This window comes from Diadema antillarum, unplaced genomic scaffold (assembly GCF_040938485.1).
Source record: "Diadema antillarum isolate AM-2024a unplaced genomic scaffold, OU_Dant_1.0 seq00000340_RagTag, whole genome shotgun sequence".
Classification (NCBI taxonomy): Eukaryota; Metazoa; Echinodermata; class Echinoidea; order Diadematoida; family Diadematidae; genus Diadema; species Diadema antillarum.
The window spans coordinates 741,928-763,939 of record NW_027271353.1 but is presented as its reverse complement, the minus strand read 5'-3'; the positions used below and the strand labels follow the sequence as shown (position 1 = coordinate 763,939).

The following is a 22,012-nucleotide window of genomic DNA, read 5'->3' as shown; positions in this document are numbered from 1 at the left end:
CTACTCTCCAACACACGATATATGATGATGATACTGACTATTACTCCCTCCCCCCACCCCCACCTCCCCAATATACTTGCTAGCTAGCTGACTTGTCACTTGATTGGAGATTGACTTATTTCCTCCAGCTTGGTCATCAACTTTTCATCCTCAGCATTGGGCAGATGGCAGTCGCGAGGGACAGAAAAAATGCAAGAGAGAAAAAGAGACGGATCAGAACAAATGACTTGCAACAATCCTGTATCAAATATATCATGAAGAGGGTATTGAAATATCACTCTTACAAAATTACTGTCCTTGATTGGTTTGAGGGGTAAAAAATTCTAGCAGTAAGTCCTGAAGGAGTGCACAGGCAATTCTATTTCACATATGAAGTAACAAATTTTCAACACATCTATCAAGAACTGACTTTTGATTGGACAAATCATGACAAATCTGGAACCATGATGTTGAAGAATCGATATCATCCGTTCAGTGGTAGAAATCAGGCGACAGCTACACTGCAGCTGTAGACAGTCACTCATGCTGCAATATCCATTCTCCTACCATGAACAACCTCACATACAAACATTACAACCTTATTCGTCGGGTCACATCTTTTAGAGACAAGTTTTTGAGACAAATTGCCATTCACACAATGCTTCCATTCAACAGTCTATCTCCTTTTATTAAGAGTTTCCATAGCTGCAGTGTACGACAAAAATATTTCCTTTGACCTATGACACCAGACCACTCTGTCTGGCTAGAGGTTTGATGATTAAGAAGTTTAATAGAAGAAGAAGAAGACTCAAATTTCAGACGATCTTACATATTATTTGCTGACTATAATCTTTCCTGAAAATTAATTTCAGAGTTCATTTATGGAGTACGACTCATAACTCACATTCAAGAAAAGAAAGGATAAAAAAGTGCTCTTGGTAAAACACAAAATCTGTGACAATACCCAATTACCAAAAACATATAAACGTGCGCAACAATGCTCTCAGAGGAATATTTTGTATAACAGCTGTGCACACAGAAAATCTCAGTCTGGTACTCTTAACAGAGTGACAACATTGCGGTCATATACAGATCTTTGAATAGGAACAGCTAAAGCCAATCCATAGAGTGTGCAATGGTCTCCACCAAGTTCTAAATTATCCCATTTAAAGAAATACATCACAGCATACACTTCCATATCTACAAATATTTCATGCTTGTCATTCAACAAATTTTTACATGGGGTCAGCCATGTTCAACTTCCAATGGTTACATTCACAATCTTGACAAAATTACTGCTCTCTCTCAATTGCCTCAAGTTCTGTTCATGTTTAGTAAGACCTCATGGACTTCCTACACAAACTCTGAACTTACATGTAAATGTCACTTGAAACTCAAATTTTAATCAAAGAACTACAAAGTCAAACTTGTTTCTCTCCCAAATCTGTGGAAAATCAAATATTATGGAAACTTAAATATCAATGTTTATAATTCTTGACCTTGGAGAAACTATGAGTGTCACTGCAATAATTGAATTGTCTTGTTTTGAACCACAACACATGGAGATAACAATAATGGCGAGTACGATGATCTAATGAGGACAACCCATCTTCTTTTTTTTTCTTATGCATATTATTTCTGTAGATCCTCATTCTCACACATCATTCAGTTTGTACTTTACCCTTGTTAATAAGCAGGATGAACCAACTTTCTTAAATACTATCTTAGGGACCGGAGTGAGCTGGGCTGCCAACAGGGGTGCAAGTCGATCAGCACTAGTTGTGGAGGGGGAAAGAGAGTGGACAAAGGAAGTTAGTCGTGAAACACTATCCACAGAGTAGACCATTTGTTTGATTTTCATTCACAAGTACGCCATTTGTTATCCACTGATTTTTTTTTTTGCATTTCAGCAGCTTTATAAACGAATGGAATGATTAAAGATTTTCATTCGCATATATGCAATTTGCTATCCACTGAATTTTTGCATTTCGGTAAATTCCATTAACTTAAAATTACTTGAGATTTCAATGAATGGAATGATGAAAGAGAAAGGTTCTGAGTTTCTGGTGGAAACCAGAGTATTTTGCATTTCTGGCTGCATGCATTGGTCAGGCAGAAACAGCAAACCAATATACAGCATCGTTAGATCTGACCCCATCTTTCATTCAATGCATGACAAGATTGTGAAAATCAAACAAATGTCATCAAGCACATCAGTATGCCTACTCTGATGTAAGTAGAGACTGTAAACGTTCTGATGAAGTTATTGCATAATCTTTGCTTACTGTAGAATTGACTCAACCTTTCACATGACTGCTCTCTTATAATACATCACTTCTCAAAGTTTGATTACATAAATCTTTCACACATTTTTGCCATACTGAACAAACATGAACTTTTCAATATTTCATTTGCATCATACTTTGCCTTGAGTGAGTTTTACCATTTTAAGGTTTTGCACTAAAACAAATATGTAAAAAAGAAAACATTTTTAGCATTCATTGTTTTAAGTATAAGGTGCATGTGTTATTGATAAAGTTTATAAAACTGACTTTAGACCTTGGACCTTTGCTTGGTAAGATTTGGCCCACAAATGAATTCAGTAATTTTCTTGTCATTCTACACAGATCTTAAAGAGTGTAATGAAATAATGTATATTACTATCATGTGTTACTGAATTTTTGGAATAACAAGAAAGAATCAAGAAAGGCAACATCCGACCCCCCCCCCCCCCACCAAAATAAAAAATAGATAAATAAATAAATAAAATAAAGTGAAATTACAGTCTCTGTATACAAAATCAGTATGCAAACTATATTACAGAATCATGTAAACCCTGGCTTCATTACAAGAATGAATAATGTATCGTATCATTTTAATGGTTTGGTCTGTTGTGCCCCTTTTGGGAATGAAAGCCAGCCTATTGCCAAATGACCTGTTTGCATATTTGACAAAGCAGTCAAAACTCATCAAAAATTCAATCTACTGCTAAGCACTGAGAATGTCTTTGAAAATTGCAATTATCAAAGAGTCTCATCTAAAGCAAAAATACAAACATTACCTCACTATTTCATGTTAAATGACACATGCTCTAGTTTTTCCCTCAGAAATCTCTCTAGTATGCTATGAAATGCAAAAAGATATTGGAGAGACAGTTATCATTAAAAAATAGTAAAACATTTGACAGTCATTACACAAACTACTGTTGTGCTCACACATGACTTTTTAACATCTGTTGGTACAACTTGGTATGTGCAGAAACGGGCAGGTTCCTGTGAAGGAAAACAAAAGAAATATTAGTAGTACTTCTTGTTTCACTCTACTCAGAATTTGCACTAACAAAGAACTTGACAATGAGGTCATCTATGATGACAAATTATAAAACAAAACAAATAATACATGGCCATACTGAGTCCTCAAAGAAAAGACCAAAAAGTCAACTGCAAATAACAATTGAAAGTGTAAATGCATGTTAATGTCAATATTTTTTTTTCATGTTACCTTTGGAGTAATTTTCCTGCAACTGCATCACAGCAGACTTATATAGTGGCCTTATTTCAGGCAATATCTCAACAACACACACAAAAAAAAGAAATACCGAGAGAGAAAAAAAAGGAGAATACCCTTAAAACTCAAATGCAAAAGGGCAGGGAGTCAAATTGGTGTAAACGAATGCAATAACATGGAAATAGTTTCATTGATTAAGCTCATTATCAGAATCTGTTTCTCCTTCAGTAGCATGACAAATACGGCCAAAATGATCAAATTAGGGATTTTTTGTTCTAATTCAAACGACTGAACACATCTTTTCGTTCAGACTTATAAATTTAAAAAAAAAAAGGGTACAGTGCCCATGTGTGAAAGAAAAAAAAAATGAATCTGTGTTAGAGGATCGGTGCATAGCTTCACACTTCAGAATACATTTAGCTCTTGCCAATGAACCTGCAAAGGGAGACGTGGCTCCTACAACATGTTCACATGATGAAAGGAACATCATTCACCTGTGTGTAGAAGTGACCACGTCACATGGAACATGGCCAAGGAACACAAAAATGATTTGTGAGAAATCCAATACATTCTAAGTAAAGCATGTACATTATTCAGTGTTATTGCTGGTGGGTCACATATTTGACATACACACAATGCAAAATCTTACAAGATAAAAGAAATCAAATTCTTTCTCCTGTGAAACTCATTATCGGCAAATATACATGCAGCTGCTATTACACAAGGAAAATTCTCTTTTCTCCTGTTAAAACAAACAAAATATCCTTTCTATGTAGCAATGAAATTCTACTTAATTCCATCAAAAGTAAAATCCTGTTCAAAACTTTCCTGAGGCAATACGGGCAAATGATGACTGAAGACATCAGTTTTGTAACTGAAGCAGCAAACTGCAAAGTTTACAAATCTCCATTCTGTTTTGCACAAAGATGTGGTTTTGTCTCTTCAGTACTATTTGGAGGATTTGGTTGGGGATGAATTATTTGGCTCAGACCCAATGACTTAAATTGAAATACTTCTATAACATTTATCTGATGAATAATGGTTAACATTTCGCGACAAACTTTTCAGATTATTCCCTTGAGCCATAAAAAAGAGCTCCTCAAATTAAAGTATTTCCCGCTAAAAATTGTCTGTTTTTCCACAAAGACTTTGGACACTTGTCGGCTACAATCACCAGAGGGTAAAGGTGGTACACAGGTGCACATCAGATGTTTCTGAGAAGGGTAGTGTAAGTTTAAAAGGCCTTAATTTGGTTTTGGCAATGGAGCAGTGCCTCAAAGTTTCAAATGGAACTGGCTTGACTTTTTGTATTGAATGGCTTAACAGATGGGAATTCCCAAATATCGTGGCTTGAGTAGATTAGCAAAAGTTTAATCACCCTTTAAACAGCTTGCTACGGATTATGTAAGTTGAAAATACCAACAGAGGTACCTGTACAGGAGTTATACCATCACTCTATTTTGTTTCATTTATTATCCTTCATCTATGTTTTTTCCCATGAAGAACAACCTTGCTGGAAATTAATTATGCAAATGTCGGCTGCGATACCTTTTTCTTTGTATACGCGTACCTGCATGCTTAATTTGAGGACGACTTTGATATGATTGCACAAAAGAAGCATAAAGCTTGTCATGCATCATATTCCCCAAACCAAACTGGGGGCATTCAGCAACATACACAAGCAGCATTTGATTTCTAGACTAACTTCATTTTGAAATGATACACTTGCTAATTATCAACATTCTTACACGGGAAAAAAAAAATCATATTACTGTCACGTCAGATCTCGGGATTACACAATGACCAAAAAAACAAAAAGATCAAGATCAAACTGAAGAAAAAGGCTAGCCAGAAAATGTTGTCACATTGCAGCGAGTGTGACATGAACCATACCATATTAGTTCCTTTGGGTAAATGCTCGTACAAAATGAAATGCTCTCAATTCAGTCAGAACAACATGTACAATTAAAAACTAATCACTCAAGAATTATCATTGATATATTTCATCTCATTTGGGGATAGAGGACAGAAAAAAAGAAGACGACACACTCATAATACATCTTTTGACAGAAAAACTCTTAAACTTTGACACTTTTTTTCAACCTGCATCTGTTCTCCAATCCTCCCGTTATCTATACACCTTATTGGGGTCTACTACACTAAAAAAGAAAAAACCCACATGATACACTATGCAACAAAGAAAATTGATTGCCCAACATCAAACCTTTCATGAGCCTCTTACTCTGCATTTGGACTCAGAGAACTTGTTATCGAAGGAGTAACTCTCATTTCATGATTGGTCGGTGCATGGCAACCCGCCTTCAGCTTGCCGCAGAGTTATGCGAGCTGATGATAGCTGGACGCTGTGGACCCCTGTAATCTAATACCTGCCATTGTAGCACACAGCGATCTGTGGGGTCAGGCCCCAGTCATCCATACAGGATGGATCACATGAAAGAATGCAGGGGAATATTATACACCTAAAACACAAATGGTTTGATGCTCCTGTAATGAATCACCTGGGGCAATATTCAAAACGGACAATCGACATGAATAACTATTTTCATTTTTTCCACTGCTCCTCGCTTTTCAGAAGATCTTCATCATATCTTCTCCTGGATGAAGGGGTGCTTGAGAACTTCGTTGATGGACATGCGCTTGGAGGGGTCAAGCATCAGACAGCGGTCAACGACATCCTTCAGCTGCAGCACCTTCCGCTGCTGGTCCTCCGGTAGACGTTGATGACCGACAAGTTCTGCGGTCAGGTCCTTGGTGGGGTTGATGACCGTCATGACTGTCACTTTCTCCTGAGAGGGAAGAAGGGAGGATATGGGTGGAAGAGACAAGGTAATGAAGAGACAAGGACGAATTGTGAACAAAACGGTGGAGGGAAGGAAGGAGAAGGGTATTGGAGGAAGCAAGGGTGGAAGGCAAGGGTTGGATGGTAGGATGGAGGGGAGAAAGGAAGGTGGGAAGAAAGAGGAAAGGAGGGAAGGCAGGAGATAGAAGGGAAAGAGAAGGATGAAGAGGGGTGAAGGAGGGAGCAGTAGAAAGAGGCAAGATGAGGAAGACAAAAGGAGGAGGGCAGGGGTGAAAAGAAGGGGGAAGGACAGAATGAGAACAGAAAACAAGAATGGAAAGAGGAAATGATAGAAAGATAGATAAATTACAAGTGGTAATTAGTGAAGAGGGAGAGTATGCACTAATTCATTGACATTACTGATATATCATAGCTACAAAACATCAATAACATACCATGAGAAAACTGTTAATATTACCTCAGATATCAGTACTCAACAAAAGTCAACTATGAAATATAAGGAACAAAAAACAAAACACAACAAAACAAATATCTCTAAAGATGACTGACTCACCCTTTCGGTGACCTTGTCCACCTCAATGAACTTGAAGTTGCAGTTGGTGTCGAAGTGTTTGTCCCGCAGCATACCCTTACGGATTATCTTGTGGGGCATCTTGCCCTTGAGGTCCATGAAGAGTTTCAGCATGTGGTTGTTGGTCTTGCCCGGGAACATGATCTTTCCCGTGGCCAGCTCGAAGATGGTGCACGCCGCGCTCCACATGTCGATGGCGGAGTCGTAGGCCATGCCAATGACTGTGAAGGGAGATCAGCAGTCCGTAGGTTGTTTGTATGACTGCTATTCTTGTTTTAATGTATTGAGACAAGTATGGCTACAGTCCACAACATATGCATATGGAATCACAAGTTAGGTCACTTTTTGTTAGATAGACAACGGAGGAAGAAAAAGAAAGGTAGTCATTTCAAACATGTGAATGCCCAAACAATTACACTAATTCATATCAACAGCTACATTAACTCATTTTTTTTTTCATTCCATTCTTTATTTACAATCAATCTACAAATAAATGTCTTCATAAGATGTCTGAATAAACAGTGATGTTTTGCGATACTCTTTCTGATGCTTGCCAAAAATCATACTTGCATGCTGATGATAGTATGGTAAAATGATTCCTATTCTTAAAGGACACCAAAGTACTCACTTATTTCAGGGGCGCGGTAGAATCTACTAACGAGGTAAGGTGTGATGTCACAGTCTGCTACGTGAGAGGCCGAGCCAAAATCACACAGCTTCAGTATTGACTTTGATTCATTGACCTGGAACAAGAAAGGCAGCAAAGACCATGAATGACACAAATCTGGTTTAATTGGAAAATTGGGATCAGAAAACAGCTCAACAGAAAACGTTCAGCATCAAAGACAATGATGAATAATTGTATGAATGGAAAACATTGATGTGACATTTGGAAGGGTACTGTACATTGAATGTGCTTTCTTCCCTTCTCATGGGCATAGCCACTCACAAACTAAGTAATTTCAGTTATAACAAAAACTTTTACTCAAGACTCAAAACCTGCCACAATCTGGCTGGATGTCGTAAGTTTTGATTCAAGCATCTATCACAACTTGCACACATACATATGGAATGATACCAGCTAATGATCAATTTCAAATATTTTTCAGCAGGAGGATGAAAGCCACTGCTGAATTTTACAAACTCATAACAGATACCGCCGGAGTTCTGATAGCCATCCCCCATCCCCATGTGTTTGATGTCACTCTAACTCAACTCCCTCCAAGCTCTGCCAAGAAGAAAATTTGGATTTCCCCCAGAAGTTACTGTGCTGGACGAATCCAACATCGCATGCCAGCAAAACTTCACAATCACAATTCGCATTCAGTGACACTATAACTTTCTCACCAGGATGTTGTCTGGCTTGATGTCAGCATGGAGGATGTTGCATCTCTTGAGGAGCTTGAGAGCAAGAAAGAGTTGCTGGGTGTAGGAGCGCACTGCCTTGATGTGGAGGCCGACGTCCTTGCCGTACCGCTTCAGCACCTCGCGCAGATTCATGCTGTGTGAGAAGAAGCCAGTAATGGGTAGATGTGAAAACACAGGACCAGTAAAATACAAATTTTCTAAAGCACTTTTCAATCACTCCTGGAAAACAAAGACACGAGTAAAAGTCAAAACCTGTTCCCATGCACAAAGAAAGTCTCAGAATATAGCTCACGTTCATAACCACTTTGACCTGTGATCAACTTTTGAAAACATTTTGCTAGATGTGGCAAGAGTGCATCAATTTCAATAACTTACAGATCTTTGTACAGCAGAATGAAAGGTGCAATGGAAAGGCTCTATAGTCCTTTTTGACAAAGTAGGGGCACCTAAATGTCATGGCATACAAGTCACTCAGTCAGAGGATACTTACAAAACCCTCATGAGAATACTAATCATCTCTCCTCCCAGGTGATCTCGTCTTCCCTTATTCAGCACACAAGGTTAAAATTCACCTCAACCAAAATAGACCTACAATCAGAGCAAGGTTAAAATCGACCTATGGCTTCTACTGGTGATATACTACGCTGCAGATACTGGGCACAGATGTATATTTCGCTAAAAAAAAAAAACGACAGGGTGCTGAGGAAAAAATGGATATGACATTACCTGAGAGGTTCAAAGACCAGACAAAGATGCTGTCGATAGTTGAAGTGCCTGAAGAGACGGACACAGTGAAAGCGGTCCTCCCTGTCCTGGTCGTTTAGACGTTTTAAGTACTCGAGTTCCTTCATACCCGTCTTGTGCCTGAGAGGTTGGAAAGGAAAGCATGTTACCTGATTGAAAATTAATATCAGCAAATTTGAGGTGTCTGTAATAGACATTCAACAAGCAAATGACTGTATCAGATTATCATTGCATACACTTGCAGAACCAATATATGTGTCTTGTTCATACCAACTAAAGAATAACACCAAGGTTGTCAACCTGCGTAGATCAAAAAACATACTGCTGAACAGCAAAAAGACAATAGAAACATATTTTGAAATCACGCATCACTTCTTCTTTTGAAAATGGAAAAATTGCACATACTGAGTATGGCTAATGAAGTCTCAGAAAAAAAAAAAATTCTTAAAAATATACTTTGTTAATTTTATCCAAAAAAAAAATCACATTCAATATTGTGAAAAGACATCAATTTGTCAGCTCTGCAAGACCAACAAAACACATGCTAAACTTACATGAGTTCATTGTTGCGAATAATCTTGATTGCAACGTCCATCTGACCCCGGGCAGTGTCTCGTGCCCTGACCACATTACTGAAGACGCCCTGTCCCGTGTAGCCGTAGACACTGTAGCGCTTGTCCAAGGTCTCACCAATCCTGACGCCTGAAAGTATAATTAACCGAACATATATTACTACAAAATCATAGGTGCACATAAGCATAAGCACATAAACTCTGTCCCTCTTTTCCACTGAATATGTTTTAATCTTAAATCTTAAGCACACTATGAACAGTATAATGTTAGGATTCATTTTCTTTTTGGGGGGATAGTGGAAGTAATCCATTACTAATTCACATTAGGCAGGGGGAAACATGGCTACATTACAGGGTTCGAAATTGGCGATGGTCTGCTGGCCATTGGCCACCCAAAATCACGTCGGACTAGCTAAAAATCATAAAATTCCGAAGTTACTAGTCCGTCTCACACTCTGGCTAGCCAAAATATTGCTTCAGTGTCAAAATTGATTCTAAGTAGTCCGCCTGGCTGTTTAAAAAAAAGTTAAGTGCGACCCCTGCATTACTGGTGTGGAAAGAAAACTGGACTCATGCATCGAACTTTATTTTTCCATAAGCCAAAAATTTACACAAATGTATCGCTTCCCCACCTTCTACGATCAAAAAATAACCCTGACTTTCCTCCATATTGATATCTGAAATCATCAGCAAGTGCACAGCTCTCTTGTAGGAGGATGCAAAGAGGGTACATAAATATGTATCAATGATTTAAAGATTATAGCAATACTCTTAACTATCAACCCTTCAGTACCATGGGCTTGGGTCAATGTGTACAACATTATGGGGTTTGAAAGCAGGAGATTATCAAGCAGAGGAGTAAAGATATGGGGTAATGAGTTAATAATAAAATAATCTCTTGCTTTCATCTAATATGCCTTGTCTGCCATGGACTACTCGATATAACAGTGTTTGAATTTTGGAGCTTGGGTATTTGTTCCATGTTCATCATGTCACTGCCGGCAACCAGGGGTAGCCTGGTAGTAGTGCCACTGCACTGAAAGCAGTAGATGACAGGTTTGATTCCACAACTGGCTCCTTTTTGCCAACATGTTTGTCAAAATGTAGATCAGCAGTTGCGATCTTACAAATCCTGTTTGTTCAGACGGAGACAAATAATTGAAAACTCATACCCCACTATGGGGTTTCCTGTGCCAATCAGCTCTCACAGAGCACACAAAAGGTTAGAGAAGTGACTTACGATAATATCCCTCAGCATCATCCCAGTTATCGGTGAGACTTGGGTTCTCTGGACCCATCTGACCAATACCGTCTCGTGTTGATGGACTCTGGGAGAAACAGAGCAAAGCAATAAACTGCGTGAAAAAATGCACTGAATACATATAAAATCATGCTTTACAGGCAAGCAGGAAATACATTGTGTAAATATGTTGCTCTGAAGATAATATCAACACCCTCTAAATCAGAATGCACCTTCTAATCAAAGACAATTTGGATGACATTTTCAACATCACAGTCAATGACACTTTATACACTTTAAATAGTTGTATCACAAGTATTCAGATAACCTCTGTTGTTTAACTTCTCACCAAGATGGCTACTACTGTTTTTAGGGGGCCACAAACTGCTAAACAGTAGTTTCACATTCACTAATTTAAACACACTTACAACATGGTGGTAAGTGCAGGTCCATTTCTCTCATGTTATCCATTTCATTAGAGCTTGTTCTTGTGGGAACAAGAGCATGGACAAAATAATGTTGTACATGTACATGGTACAAGCTTTTTAAATGATGATTCACAGCATGATTTCATCAATAATTCCATTCATACATTTCTCACACATTTGCAAACCTACTCGTTTTAGTACTCACCATTTTGAACATGTCAAGTTCACTGAACATATCCAGACCATTACGGCTAGCTGTTTGATCTGCATGGAAGTCAGCAAAAAGTACAAAATCTTACTTAGATCACAAAGATGACATTAACTGACAACCCTGTCAAATGAATAGCCATAATCCATCTTGAACTCGATTACTTGCAGAAGAGCTATGGCAGAAAACTGTACAACACCTAGAGCATACCAGATACCACGTCATAATTTTCTCTCCTTCAGTCTTGCTGGACAAACTAAGATATTGACCAGTCTTCTGAAATGCAGACAGTCATGCCAATTGTTATTTTCAGTCTCAGTCAACTCAGTTCTGCTGAAATGACAGAAAATCACATGGATGTGTTGCGTTCTACGATACAGACAGCATTTTTTCGGCACTGGGCTATAGTCATTAGAGAGTTAGCATAATAAATCTACTGCAGAATAAATACTGTAAAACACGATATATTCGCGGCATGAACATTTCGCGAATTGGAGCCGACGGCCTTTCTCGCAGCATGAAATTTTCGCAATTTGCTACTGGCATCCAATGCATATTGTGTAGGCAAGAACTTTTGTGTGCATTTTAATTTCACGAATGTTGCCGCTCGCGAAATGTGCGAAATTAAAATGCACGCGAACATTCCTGAATCTACTTATTTCATCCTGATAAGATATTTTTCACATACATAGTACAAAGGAAATTAGAACTGAAGGATATCAAATGCGCTATCACAAACTCATACTCAGGAATGACATTTGCTTATGAAGTGTGGAATCTTTCATACAACAAAATCCAAAATATAGGTACCTCACTAAGCACCAAGGTGCACTTGCTACAGTCTTGAAAAACAAAACAGACAGGGTAATCTAGACATACTTAAATGAAAGGATTGACCACATAAGCCCATTCATTCATACATATGGAACAGATTAAATCCCAGACTTTTAGTACTGGTGATGACAACAGATTGAATCTGCAAAGCCACTTGCCTTTTTCTGACTTTGGCTTGACAATGTCAGCTAACTTTTTCTCTGCATTCTCCTCCCCTTCTTCCTCTGCTGCAGATTTGGCATCCATCGGAGACTTTGTCTCTTCATCACTTTCACTTTCAGCAAACACTGCTTTCATCCTCTTCCTCTCAAGCTCACGCTTGATGGCTTCTTTGTCAACATCGTCTTCATCCTCCTTCCCATTTTTTTCCACCACGGTGGCTTTAGGGACCGCATCTTTATCATCCTCCTCCTCTTCCTCCTCCTCCTCCTCCTCATCTTCTTCATCCTCTGCCTCCTCTTCCTCCTCACTGCTGTCATCGCTGCTGTCACCGCTTTCAGAGGATGAGCTGCCATCGCTGGCCTCCTCTTTGTCTTCCTCTTCGTCCCCCTCCTCATCCTCATCCTCGTCTTCCTCGTTGTCATCGCCATCGGCTTCATCATCGGAGTCTTGGCTCCTCGTGACACTGCCTGCCTTTTCGCTGACCTCAGGTGATTGGTCCTGTGAGGGAGGTTGTGAGGTCTCCTGGGCTGGAGTGGAAGCAGCGCTCTCTCCCTGTGGAGCTTGATATTTCTGGTCATATCAAATACATGAAACATATCGTATAAAAAATACAGCTTAAAATAACCGTGGGGGAAAACCAGAAATCTTTACAAAACCAAGACAGTCAGAATCATTAAAAGACAGCCTATTTTTTTGAAAGCATTATAACATCTTTGCAAACCTATGATGAAGCTAAGGCCAAAAAAAAAAAATTGTTGCATTGGCGTAACCCGCCCGACCCTAAAAATTCCGCCGACCCCATGTTTTTTTATTATTTTTTTTTGCTATCGATATCAAATATCTTGTTGATTGCGATCGCGATCGCACAAACCCGGAAGTGGAAACGGCTCTGGGGATATCGGATGTACGAGGGAGAGATCTAGCGCCTCGCATATAAGCCTTCCTTGATCAGTACGTCATCTGTTTCCAACACGGACACGTACTCTAACAAGATTTATTCAGTGTATACGTAGCATTCAGACTGCGATGTATTGTGCACAGTTTTGCCATAGGTTTCTTGTGTGGAGAACTTACACGAATCTGTATATGTGGGACTGTAATAGAGATCGCCGTGTGCGATGAAAAGATCGTACATATGGGTCAATTTGCATCTATCTTATCTAAGTCAAAATAGTAAAATATGAAGTGAAAACATTCAGGATAGGGATTTCAACATCTTTAAATTCTGTGAAGGGGTATAATTCCAGTAATATCGGCCTCATAAATGATTTGTAGAATAGATGAACACAGCACATTCGGTGCAGCAGTTGTAACTGTTTACTGAGCTGAGCACGAGTTTTACACGTAAAATGCAGGTAGCCAAAAAAAAAAAAAAAAAAAAAAAAAAAAAAAAAAAAAAATCCGCCCGACCGGCCCTATTTGAAAATCTCATGTTACGCCAATGCAACAATTTTTTTTTTTTTGGCCTAATCATCAAATATTACTTGCTGTTCTTGAATTTTCCACAAGGGGGGTGATAAAAGACTAAACTGTTGCATTGGTTTTTAATCACAAGCGCACTTTGAGTGTTGAACAAAGTATTCTTGCATTAAGTCTGAGTGATATCATGTTAGAAGATTTGATATTAACTCTACCTCTCCTGGGAATGATAAACTGACACTGGAATAGACTAACCCTTTGTCAGTGAGTGTATTAATAAGACAGAACTGTTGACCACACCCTCGGAGAAAAATTGATAATTCACATGGTCAAGCAAAGCTCTGACTGAAAAATGACATTGTCACTGCTGCACAATCTCCTCTAATATCACGAACACCTACATGTAAGTAACAATTTGTATTTGATTCTTTTCTTTACACTAAATCAGGTGAAGTCTCACCAAGGCAGCATAAAAAATCAACGGAAGACAAATATCAAAGAAAAGAAGTCCTATACCATCAAGTCTATGATATTCAACATGCATCAAAGACATTTTAAAGAGAGAAATAGCATGCAATGTTCAATATTTTGGCCCTTCACTGTGATCACAGAAGGGATGGAACTACATTGAAAAGTCTATTACTGACCTGCATGAGTTGTTTCCTCTCTCGTCGCCGCCTCTCAATGACAGCTTCTTCATCTTCCTCATCATCTAGATCCATATCAGGAATTCTGATGAAAGAAGAGAGAACATGACGAGATCAGGAGAGCACTTTTCCCTAAATCAAACAAGGCTTGATCAGCAACAATCTCAAGTCATGAAAATGATTAGCTCTACTCCCATCTGGTGCACAAACATTGCATTTGCAAAGGTTTGGGTACTGACAGGCAAGAACATATGATCATGTGCTATTGCTGAGCAATCTCATCAATTTAGCAGAAGAATGGTGGTACAAGTAACATATAATACAAACGTTTGGATTTCATATAAAGAGGAGTGAATAGAAAAGGAAGTCTGTTGTAAAGGACAGCAGCTCAGCTATGAGGTTCTGAAAATCTGCAAGATGCGACCTCCACCTGTAGAAACTGCAGTGAGAACAGGTAAAGGCTGTCCTTGGGCAGTCATGGTGGAGGTTTCAGCATTGGATATTGCTCTGCGCAGATGTATAGTGAGAGGGTATAGTGAGAAAATCTGTACAACACTCACTCATCATCTGAGGACTCCTGCTGCACAGTCAGCCCTTCCGACAAGCTGCCCTTGAACTTGTCTCGCGGTGACCTGCTCCTACTCCTGCCCCGCCTCCGTCTGCGTCTGTCAGGCGACCTGCTATGATTCCTCCTCATAGGTGACCTGTTCCTGGTCCTCCATGGTGGAGAGGGGCCTCGTTTGCCACGGCCCCGCCCGAATCTATCAGGTGACCTGTTGCCCGGCAACCTCCTCTCCAACGGACTGCGTCCTCTTCTTTCAAGTGGGCTCCTCCTCCTGCCTGGCAGAGGGCTGCGACTTCGCACTCTCACCTGTGGGGACCGGCTTCGAGGGCGCCTTTCTCTGCTGCGTTGGATTGGGCTTGGAGAGGGAGGGCGGCGTGGAGGTGAAAGCCTTTTGGATGAGGGGCTTACTCTTCTGATTGATGAGTCTGAAACTCTACAGGGTACAATCGAGAGAAACTTCCCATCACAAAAGCACATGAAAGGTTGATTCTAAGTAAGCAACTCATTAACTTTTACCCATACAGTCTGCATCCGCTGATCTACACGATATCCTGTAGTTCCCCAGACACTGCAAACCCCAATGTACATGATAATCAGTAGCAAAAATACATGTAACTGGGACAACGATGTCTCTTTATGCATCTTATTATAGGTGTGAATTGACCTAACATCCCAGTCCTTTGTCTCACTTCCCTTCACTACTTTTTGGATTTTGACCTTCACTTTTCAAGTTTACAACTGTCAGAATGGGTTTGTATCTAAGAGAGATTGAACACTGCCGTAAAGCATACATACTGCAATGTAGTCCTATTCAAATGGTTCAAGAGCTACCCTAGATCACAGCAGCTGTATCAGTTTCCATATGTCATCACATTTATAAGCATCGTGATACTTTATGAAGTCATATTACACTGGAAAGCTTGGAAAGCTTACATTATGAAGATGTACAAGATAAAGATTATTACTTTTTCATTAGTGGGATCTTTCGAATAAGTGAAAAGATTATTCATATACATATTTCATAGGTGAATATCATGTGACATCACATGCATGTACAGTACTTCTCAGAGGATTCTAATTTACATCTTGTAAAAAGACTATCATTTTCTCTCTCAGTTGATAAATTATTTTCCATACTTTCCTTCTCATAAGTGATGGTGACATCAATTTGAAGTTGAGAGAGCAAAGATGAGTGAACATGTGCGAAATAGCTTTGGGCCTCAAGAGCTTATAAATTGCATTATGCAATACGTGAATACATCTGTATGCCTTAATAAAGCTTCTATGGTGTTGCTGGAAAAAGTAACAGCTGTTTACAGAGCATTAGGAACACAGAATATGATTTGTTGACATAGATTTCTAAATCTTACCTATCAATATGCAAAAATGTATGACAAAAATCTACTGTAAATGCAGACACACATTGCTTGTATCACTGACTTGAATACATACAAAGAACTTATGAATCTCGTTAGATATGCACTGATGAGAAAAATTATATTTACAGAAAAGAGACACAAAAATAAATGGTAATCATGCTTGCTCTTACCTCTCCCTCTTGGGAGAATGTGATCTGTTTGGCCTCGGAGACCGCCGGCTAGTGTCCTGCACTGACCTGTGTTCACGGGAATGTCTGTCTTTCTTGGGAGAAGACCTGCTTTCATGACCTGAGGATTTCCTGGCCTCTCTGTTTTCCTTCTGGTCGGTTTTAGTGGCACTTGGTGGGGGAGATCGTTTCTTGGAGTCCCTTTTACTCTCCCCATCTTTGGAATGCTTCCGGTCACTCGATGCAGAGTGACTATGTTTACTAGTCCTACTGTGGGCAGATTTGCCCGTAGTATCTAATTTGCTACTCGACGACCGTTCCTTGGCCGGTGACTTGCTGCGATTACGTTTTCTGTGCGAACTTTCGCCCTCTCTCCTCTGCGATTTCTCCTCGCCCTTTTCGACTGATTTGGATGTGGATTCAGCATCTCTGTATGCCCTTTTTGATGCGGAATCAGTCAGCATTTCCGCTTCCTCCTCCTCATCTGTCTGGTATCCCTGAGCGATCAAATTCATCCCTGAGTGTTCGTCATCTGCTGTGGCAAGGAGCTGCGCCTGTAGTAGCTCTTTCTGCTTCTCAAGTTCCGCGAGGTCTGCCATTTCCCTGGTCTCCCTCCGGCTTGGCTTCTGCTCGAATTGAGGCAGGGGAATGGTGTCTTCCAGTTCTATATCCGATTCTTCTTCCATTACCACCTCCTCCTCTCCCCTGGCTGTGGCTTGTGACTCTTCGTTTCGCTTGCTGCTCTTGTGACGTTTGTGTTTGTGCTTGTGTCGCCTGTGCCCCTCCTTGTCTTTATGGTGCTTGTGTTTATGGTGGCTCCGCTTGCTCTTGTGCTTGTGCTTCTTGTGGCGACTGCTGCCGCTGCTGTGTGTTCGGTGCCTGCTGCCATGACTTTTGGCCTGTGTAGATGTCTCCTTCACAGCATTTTCGTCATCTGAATTACTGGATGCTCTGGTGATAAAGAAAACACAACAACAACAAAAATATTACTACTACTGTCCTGCAGAATGTGACAAAACATTCTCTTGCGCACACTTACGTGATGTCATGAAACCAAATGCGTTTTACAGTACAACCAAAGTATACAAAGAGAATACTCAATTTGCTCTACAGCCTTGCCCAAACATGTTCATGACCTGCAACTAGTAAATTACATTACAGGCACATTAGCATCAGACAAGGCCTGTATCTCAGTAAATCACATGCAGTGTACTATCTTTAGGGAAATCTTGACCATACATTGCCTTTCTGTCACCACGGATGTTTGCATGCTGGGTGTTTGAATTTGTCAGATGGCCCCATTTTGCCCAATGTACACTGCAAATTAACCAATGACTTTTTTTTCAGCTGTTGATATCTTTGATAATGATAATGTATGCACCTTGTTATACAGCAATAGCTGCACAGACAGACAAACAAATCTACACAGTAACATAAGGAGTTAGAATAGTTCATTTCTAGTCTTTTGTTCAGTCAATGTTCTTTTTTTTTTTTTTACCTAAGTACTGCATTAGTTAATAGGGTCTAGAGTAATCAGCCCTGTTTGCAACAGAGTGACTATTTGCGACATGGGCTGTTTTATTCATTGATAAAAAGGCCCAATCATGTGTGAGATCGGAGAGTAGTACCCTCACTTCCCTCTTCAACATTGCAACTCCCACTTTTGTTCTAAAGTGGGACTAAGGACACTTGATACATTTGAACTGTTTTATCAATGGATGAAACTGCCCTGCTGCAAACAGGCACCCTGTCGCTAACACGGATTACTCTAGATCTAGTACACATTCATTCTCACTTGTGTCATTTTTGTGACAAGATTAAGGAGTGACTTGGCATGACATGTTTCTAACTCCGATTTAACACCATGTGAAGATCATAGTATAGTCAGTAAATTTGAGTGCTAGTACTCTATTGAATGATGGTTCCTACTACATTTTGGATCAAAAATTTATCCTCTACTGATTGGTTGAAAGATTTTCATGTGATTACAGGTACTGCATTTTTAGCTATGTCAGGATATCAGCATGTTTGACACTCCATAAAGTAGTGTACCATTTGCAATATGATGTCACTTCTATGATGACATTTTGCAAATAAAATACCAGTACTATACGCAAAATAATATCACAAAGCAATTTTGAAATTGTGCGCAGTTTTGTACCGTCACTCTGTGAAATGCAACAATTGTGACATCACAAAGAAATTTTAACATTGCGCACTGCCTTGTACCGTCACTCGGTGAAATGACATGCATAATCCCGTTCCATGCGGTCCCACGATGCGACTCGAGCCATGATCTTAGAGGGGAGGACTGCACTTTGTACACATGAGGTTTCACACTTGGTGAGCTCAATGGACTTAATCAGAAATGTAACTCCATACCTTTAGTATGCCTTGAGAGTGAGACTTGAGTGATGATCTCTCCCAACCAAGAACAATACTTGTGTGAGCGGAGTGGCACATGACATGCGGGAGAGCGTGCTCACTTTGTTTCTTCTTTCTTTCTTTTTTCATTTGGTACGCTTTTCATATCAGTCACTGATACACCAATTCTTTCCAAAGATCATCGATAGGTAAAAAATCGGCAATCATTTGTGATCGGCATTGGATCGGCATCAGATCGGATGATTGGTTACACCACTCTCTATCCACCACACAACTTCTCGCCTCACATTTTTTTTCCATAGACCCTATTTTCCTTCTATTGTTTAAATTTTGTATCCAAAATATAATATTTACCAAACATATTTTCTGGTTAAAACTTATAAATAGGTCTAGTGTAGGCCTCGGTGCTTCGAAAAGAACTAAAATTATTCTGTATTCACCTAATGAGGGGCTCTTTTGGAGCCACCTCAGCTCTGTCTGCCCATATAGACCCCGTTCTAGTTTTAAAGGGACTGTACAGTTCTGGTCGAGGTGAGGATCTAGCTAGCTAATACTGATATCGATAGTAGGCCCTACAGTTGTACGTCTAACGCTATGAGTCTAAGTAACTGTTGTGTTTGACGCTCGACAGTTACTTGCGTTTTTGTGTGTAGGACCTTGTAATACACTCCACAAAACACAGCACCAACAACACAACGTCAATGGCGCAGTGATTGTGATCCATTCTAGTCGTAATCTCGATTCACGAAACCCGAATTTGAAACTAACCGAGCTGCGTGCAGAGAGCTTATCTACACTAATACATCATAAATACTATTGTTTAGAACACTGCGAAGTGTACAAATGTACATTTAAAAGCATTAGTAAGAGGTAATGCAGCAGGGAAACACAATTTAGCGTTGATCATTGTATTCGCCGGTTACAGACTGCCGCTTGTAAGAGGGCTATCTATCCACACGACGAATACCGATTCTCTACACGAGTGTGATGACGAAAGTGTGATTTGCGTTACTACCCTGAGCTTTGAGAGCAACCATGCGGCTTGAACATTTTCGCCGATGGTGCTATGGAAAATGATTCTTGATAAACTCACCCATCTGTCTCCATATTTTCGTCAGGACTCTCGGTTTTTGCCATATTTTTTCGATATAAACGAAGAGACACTCCGTCTTTCTCTCTTGGTCAGGTGCGCGTCGTTGCTTGATCCCACTCAGTGTATCAAGTGCTAGCGCGAGCGGCACACACACTGCTTGCATGCTGCACCCAATACTGTAGCACATCCACAGCACACGTACAGTACGTATGATGCTGTAGTACACGAAGTGATTCAGCTGCTGCGTTCGCAGCGCTGCTGCTGCTGCTGGCTGAGGCTAGTAGGCCGATCGTGCCCTGAAACGTTGAGTACGGTTGGTAGCTAGCACGGTACGTCGAGGAGTCTACACAGCGCAGGCGCAGTGACAAGCTGATGAGGGGAGAGAACTCGCGTGGATCAGGCTGGGTATTTTCTTATAGTAGAGATTCATTATCTCGCTATTACAAAATGAATGGTCTGTAGAAGCCTTTCCTTATCATAATATACTACTAACTAGATACAATGTATGTCAGTTATGATTATCATCAACGTCTGATATTAAGTAGAGTCTCTTTTCTTGACCCGGGAAGTTTATAAAGGTGTAAGCAGCATGAAATTTGATCGCTGTATAGGCCTATATGAATCATGAAAATATAGCAACAATAACTGCCTTCACCGACTCCCTGGAAATCATTCAAGATTCAAGATTCAAGATATTTTATTGTCATGTAAAAAATATACATCAAATTTGTTTTCGGACATTTGTGCAGAGTGCAAAGGTGTCATACACACAGTAAGGTAATCACTCGCAACTGAACGACATGCAAAATATACACAATGACATTCAGTACATGTCAACAGCAACAGAAATAAAAGTTCAAATCATGAGTTTTATTAGTAGTTTTTAGGCGTGATCCATAAAGAGAGATATATAGAGATGATATCTCCGTGGAACTAGTATCTATAAGCCTACTCAATCTGAGTCGCTCAGTGTCAAGTCCGTGTCCTTCCTTTGAATGAATACAGTTATTACAGTATATAGCTGGAGTGTTTGTGTGTTGTTGTTTTTTTTTTCTTTATTGGACTGCAACAGCCACTTGAATTCATATTCAAGATGATGTTACCACTATATGAAACATAATGAGGTAGAAAAAGATCAAACAAACACAATTAAAGATTGCAATTTCCCTCCTTGACTAGGCTGGAATTGATCATGTGGAAGAAAAATCAAAAACATAAAAATGAAGCGTAACTGACCCTAATGTAACTTTAGCATGCTTTCTTGATATTGGTCACAATTAATGTTTTGCATATCTCACAAAATCTTCCCGAAAATTTCGTTAAGACTTTGTGAAGACAACATAAACAGTTAATGTTTGTGTTGTGTTTCATGATTTTAAAACCAAACTTCAAGTGTATCGTGTATATCCATTGCATCAAATAACTTTAGGGTTGTAATTCCTTCGGTAGCATTTCACCTTTTTTTTTTTTTGGGGGGGGGGGCTATAATTGCAAAATTATCTACCAATAATGTTATAGCCCATTTTTACAATATGTATATTGTGTCATTAGAATAATTACACAGGAGTCAAGGAGGCTGTATATAGGCCACCTCATAGGTGATCGATGCCATCTGATTTACATACCTGCGAAAGCCTTCACTGAGAGTGTAACTGAGAGTGTAACCGTTTGAAGAAGGGGTTCGCTTTTAATGAATAATGACAAGAAAAAGACCGAGGGAGAAGAAGATCTAGAACAAGAAGAGGAAAAAGAAGTGGCCAAGAGGAAGGCAAAGAAGAGGAAGGGAGAGGAAGAAGAAGAAACTTAAGAAGAGAAAGAAAAAGAAGAAGTGAGAAGAAAAAGAAATTTATATAGACGAGGAAGACAAGGACGAAAAAAGAGGTGGAGGAACAAGAAGAGGAAGAGGAGGAAGAAGAAATTAAT

The 22,012-nt window shown here is 39.7% G+C and overlaps 1 protein-coding gene across 1 annotated transcript; it reads right to left on the bottom strand.

Moving 5' to 3' along the window:
• Positions 1-5,281: 5,281 nt before the first annotated feature.
• Positions 5,282-20,199, bottom strand: LOC139730857 (uncharacterized). Its single transcript, XM_071641732.1, has 13 exons — positions 20,090-20,199; positions 16,615-17,562; positions 15,061-15,498; positions 14,501-14,585; positions 12,431-13,004; positions 11,436-11,494; positions 10,803-10,890; positions 9,545-9,692; positions 8,973-9,110; positions 8,226-8,379; positions 7,507-7,621; positions 6,861-7,099; positions 5,282-6,293 (listed from the first exon to the last, which is right to left on the bottom strand). Exons 1-13 carry the CDS (start codon positions 20,131-20,133, stop codon positions 6,090-6,092), a joined length of 3,234 nt encoding a protein of 1,077 aa, XP_071497833.1. The 5' UTR covers positions 20,134-20,199; the 3' UTR covers positions 5,282-6,089.
• Between the last annotated feature and the right edge of the window lie 1,813 nt (positions 20,200-22,012).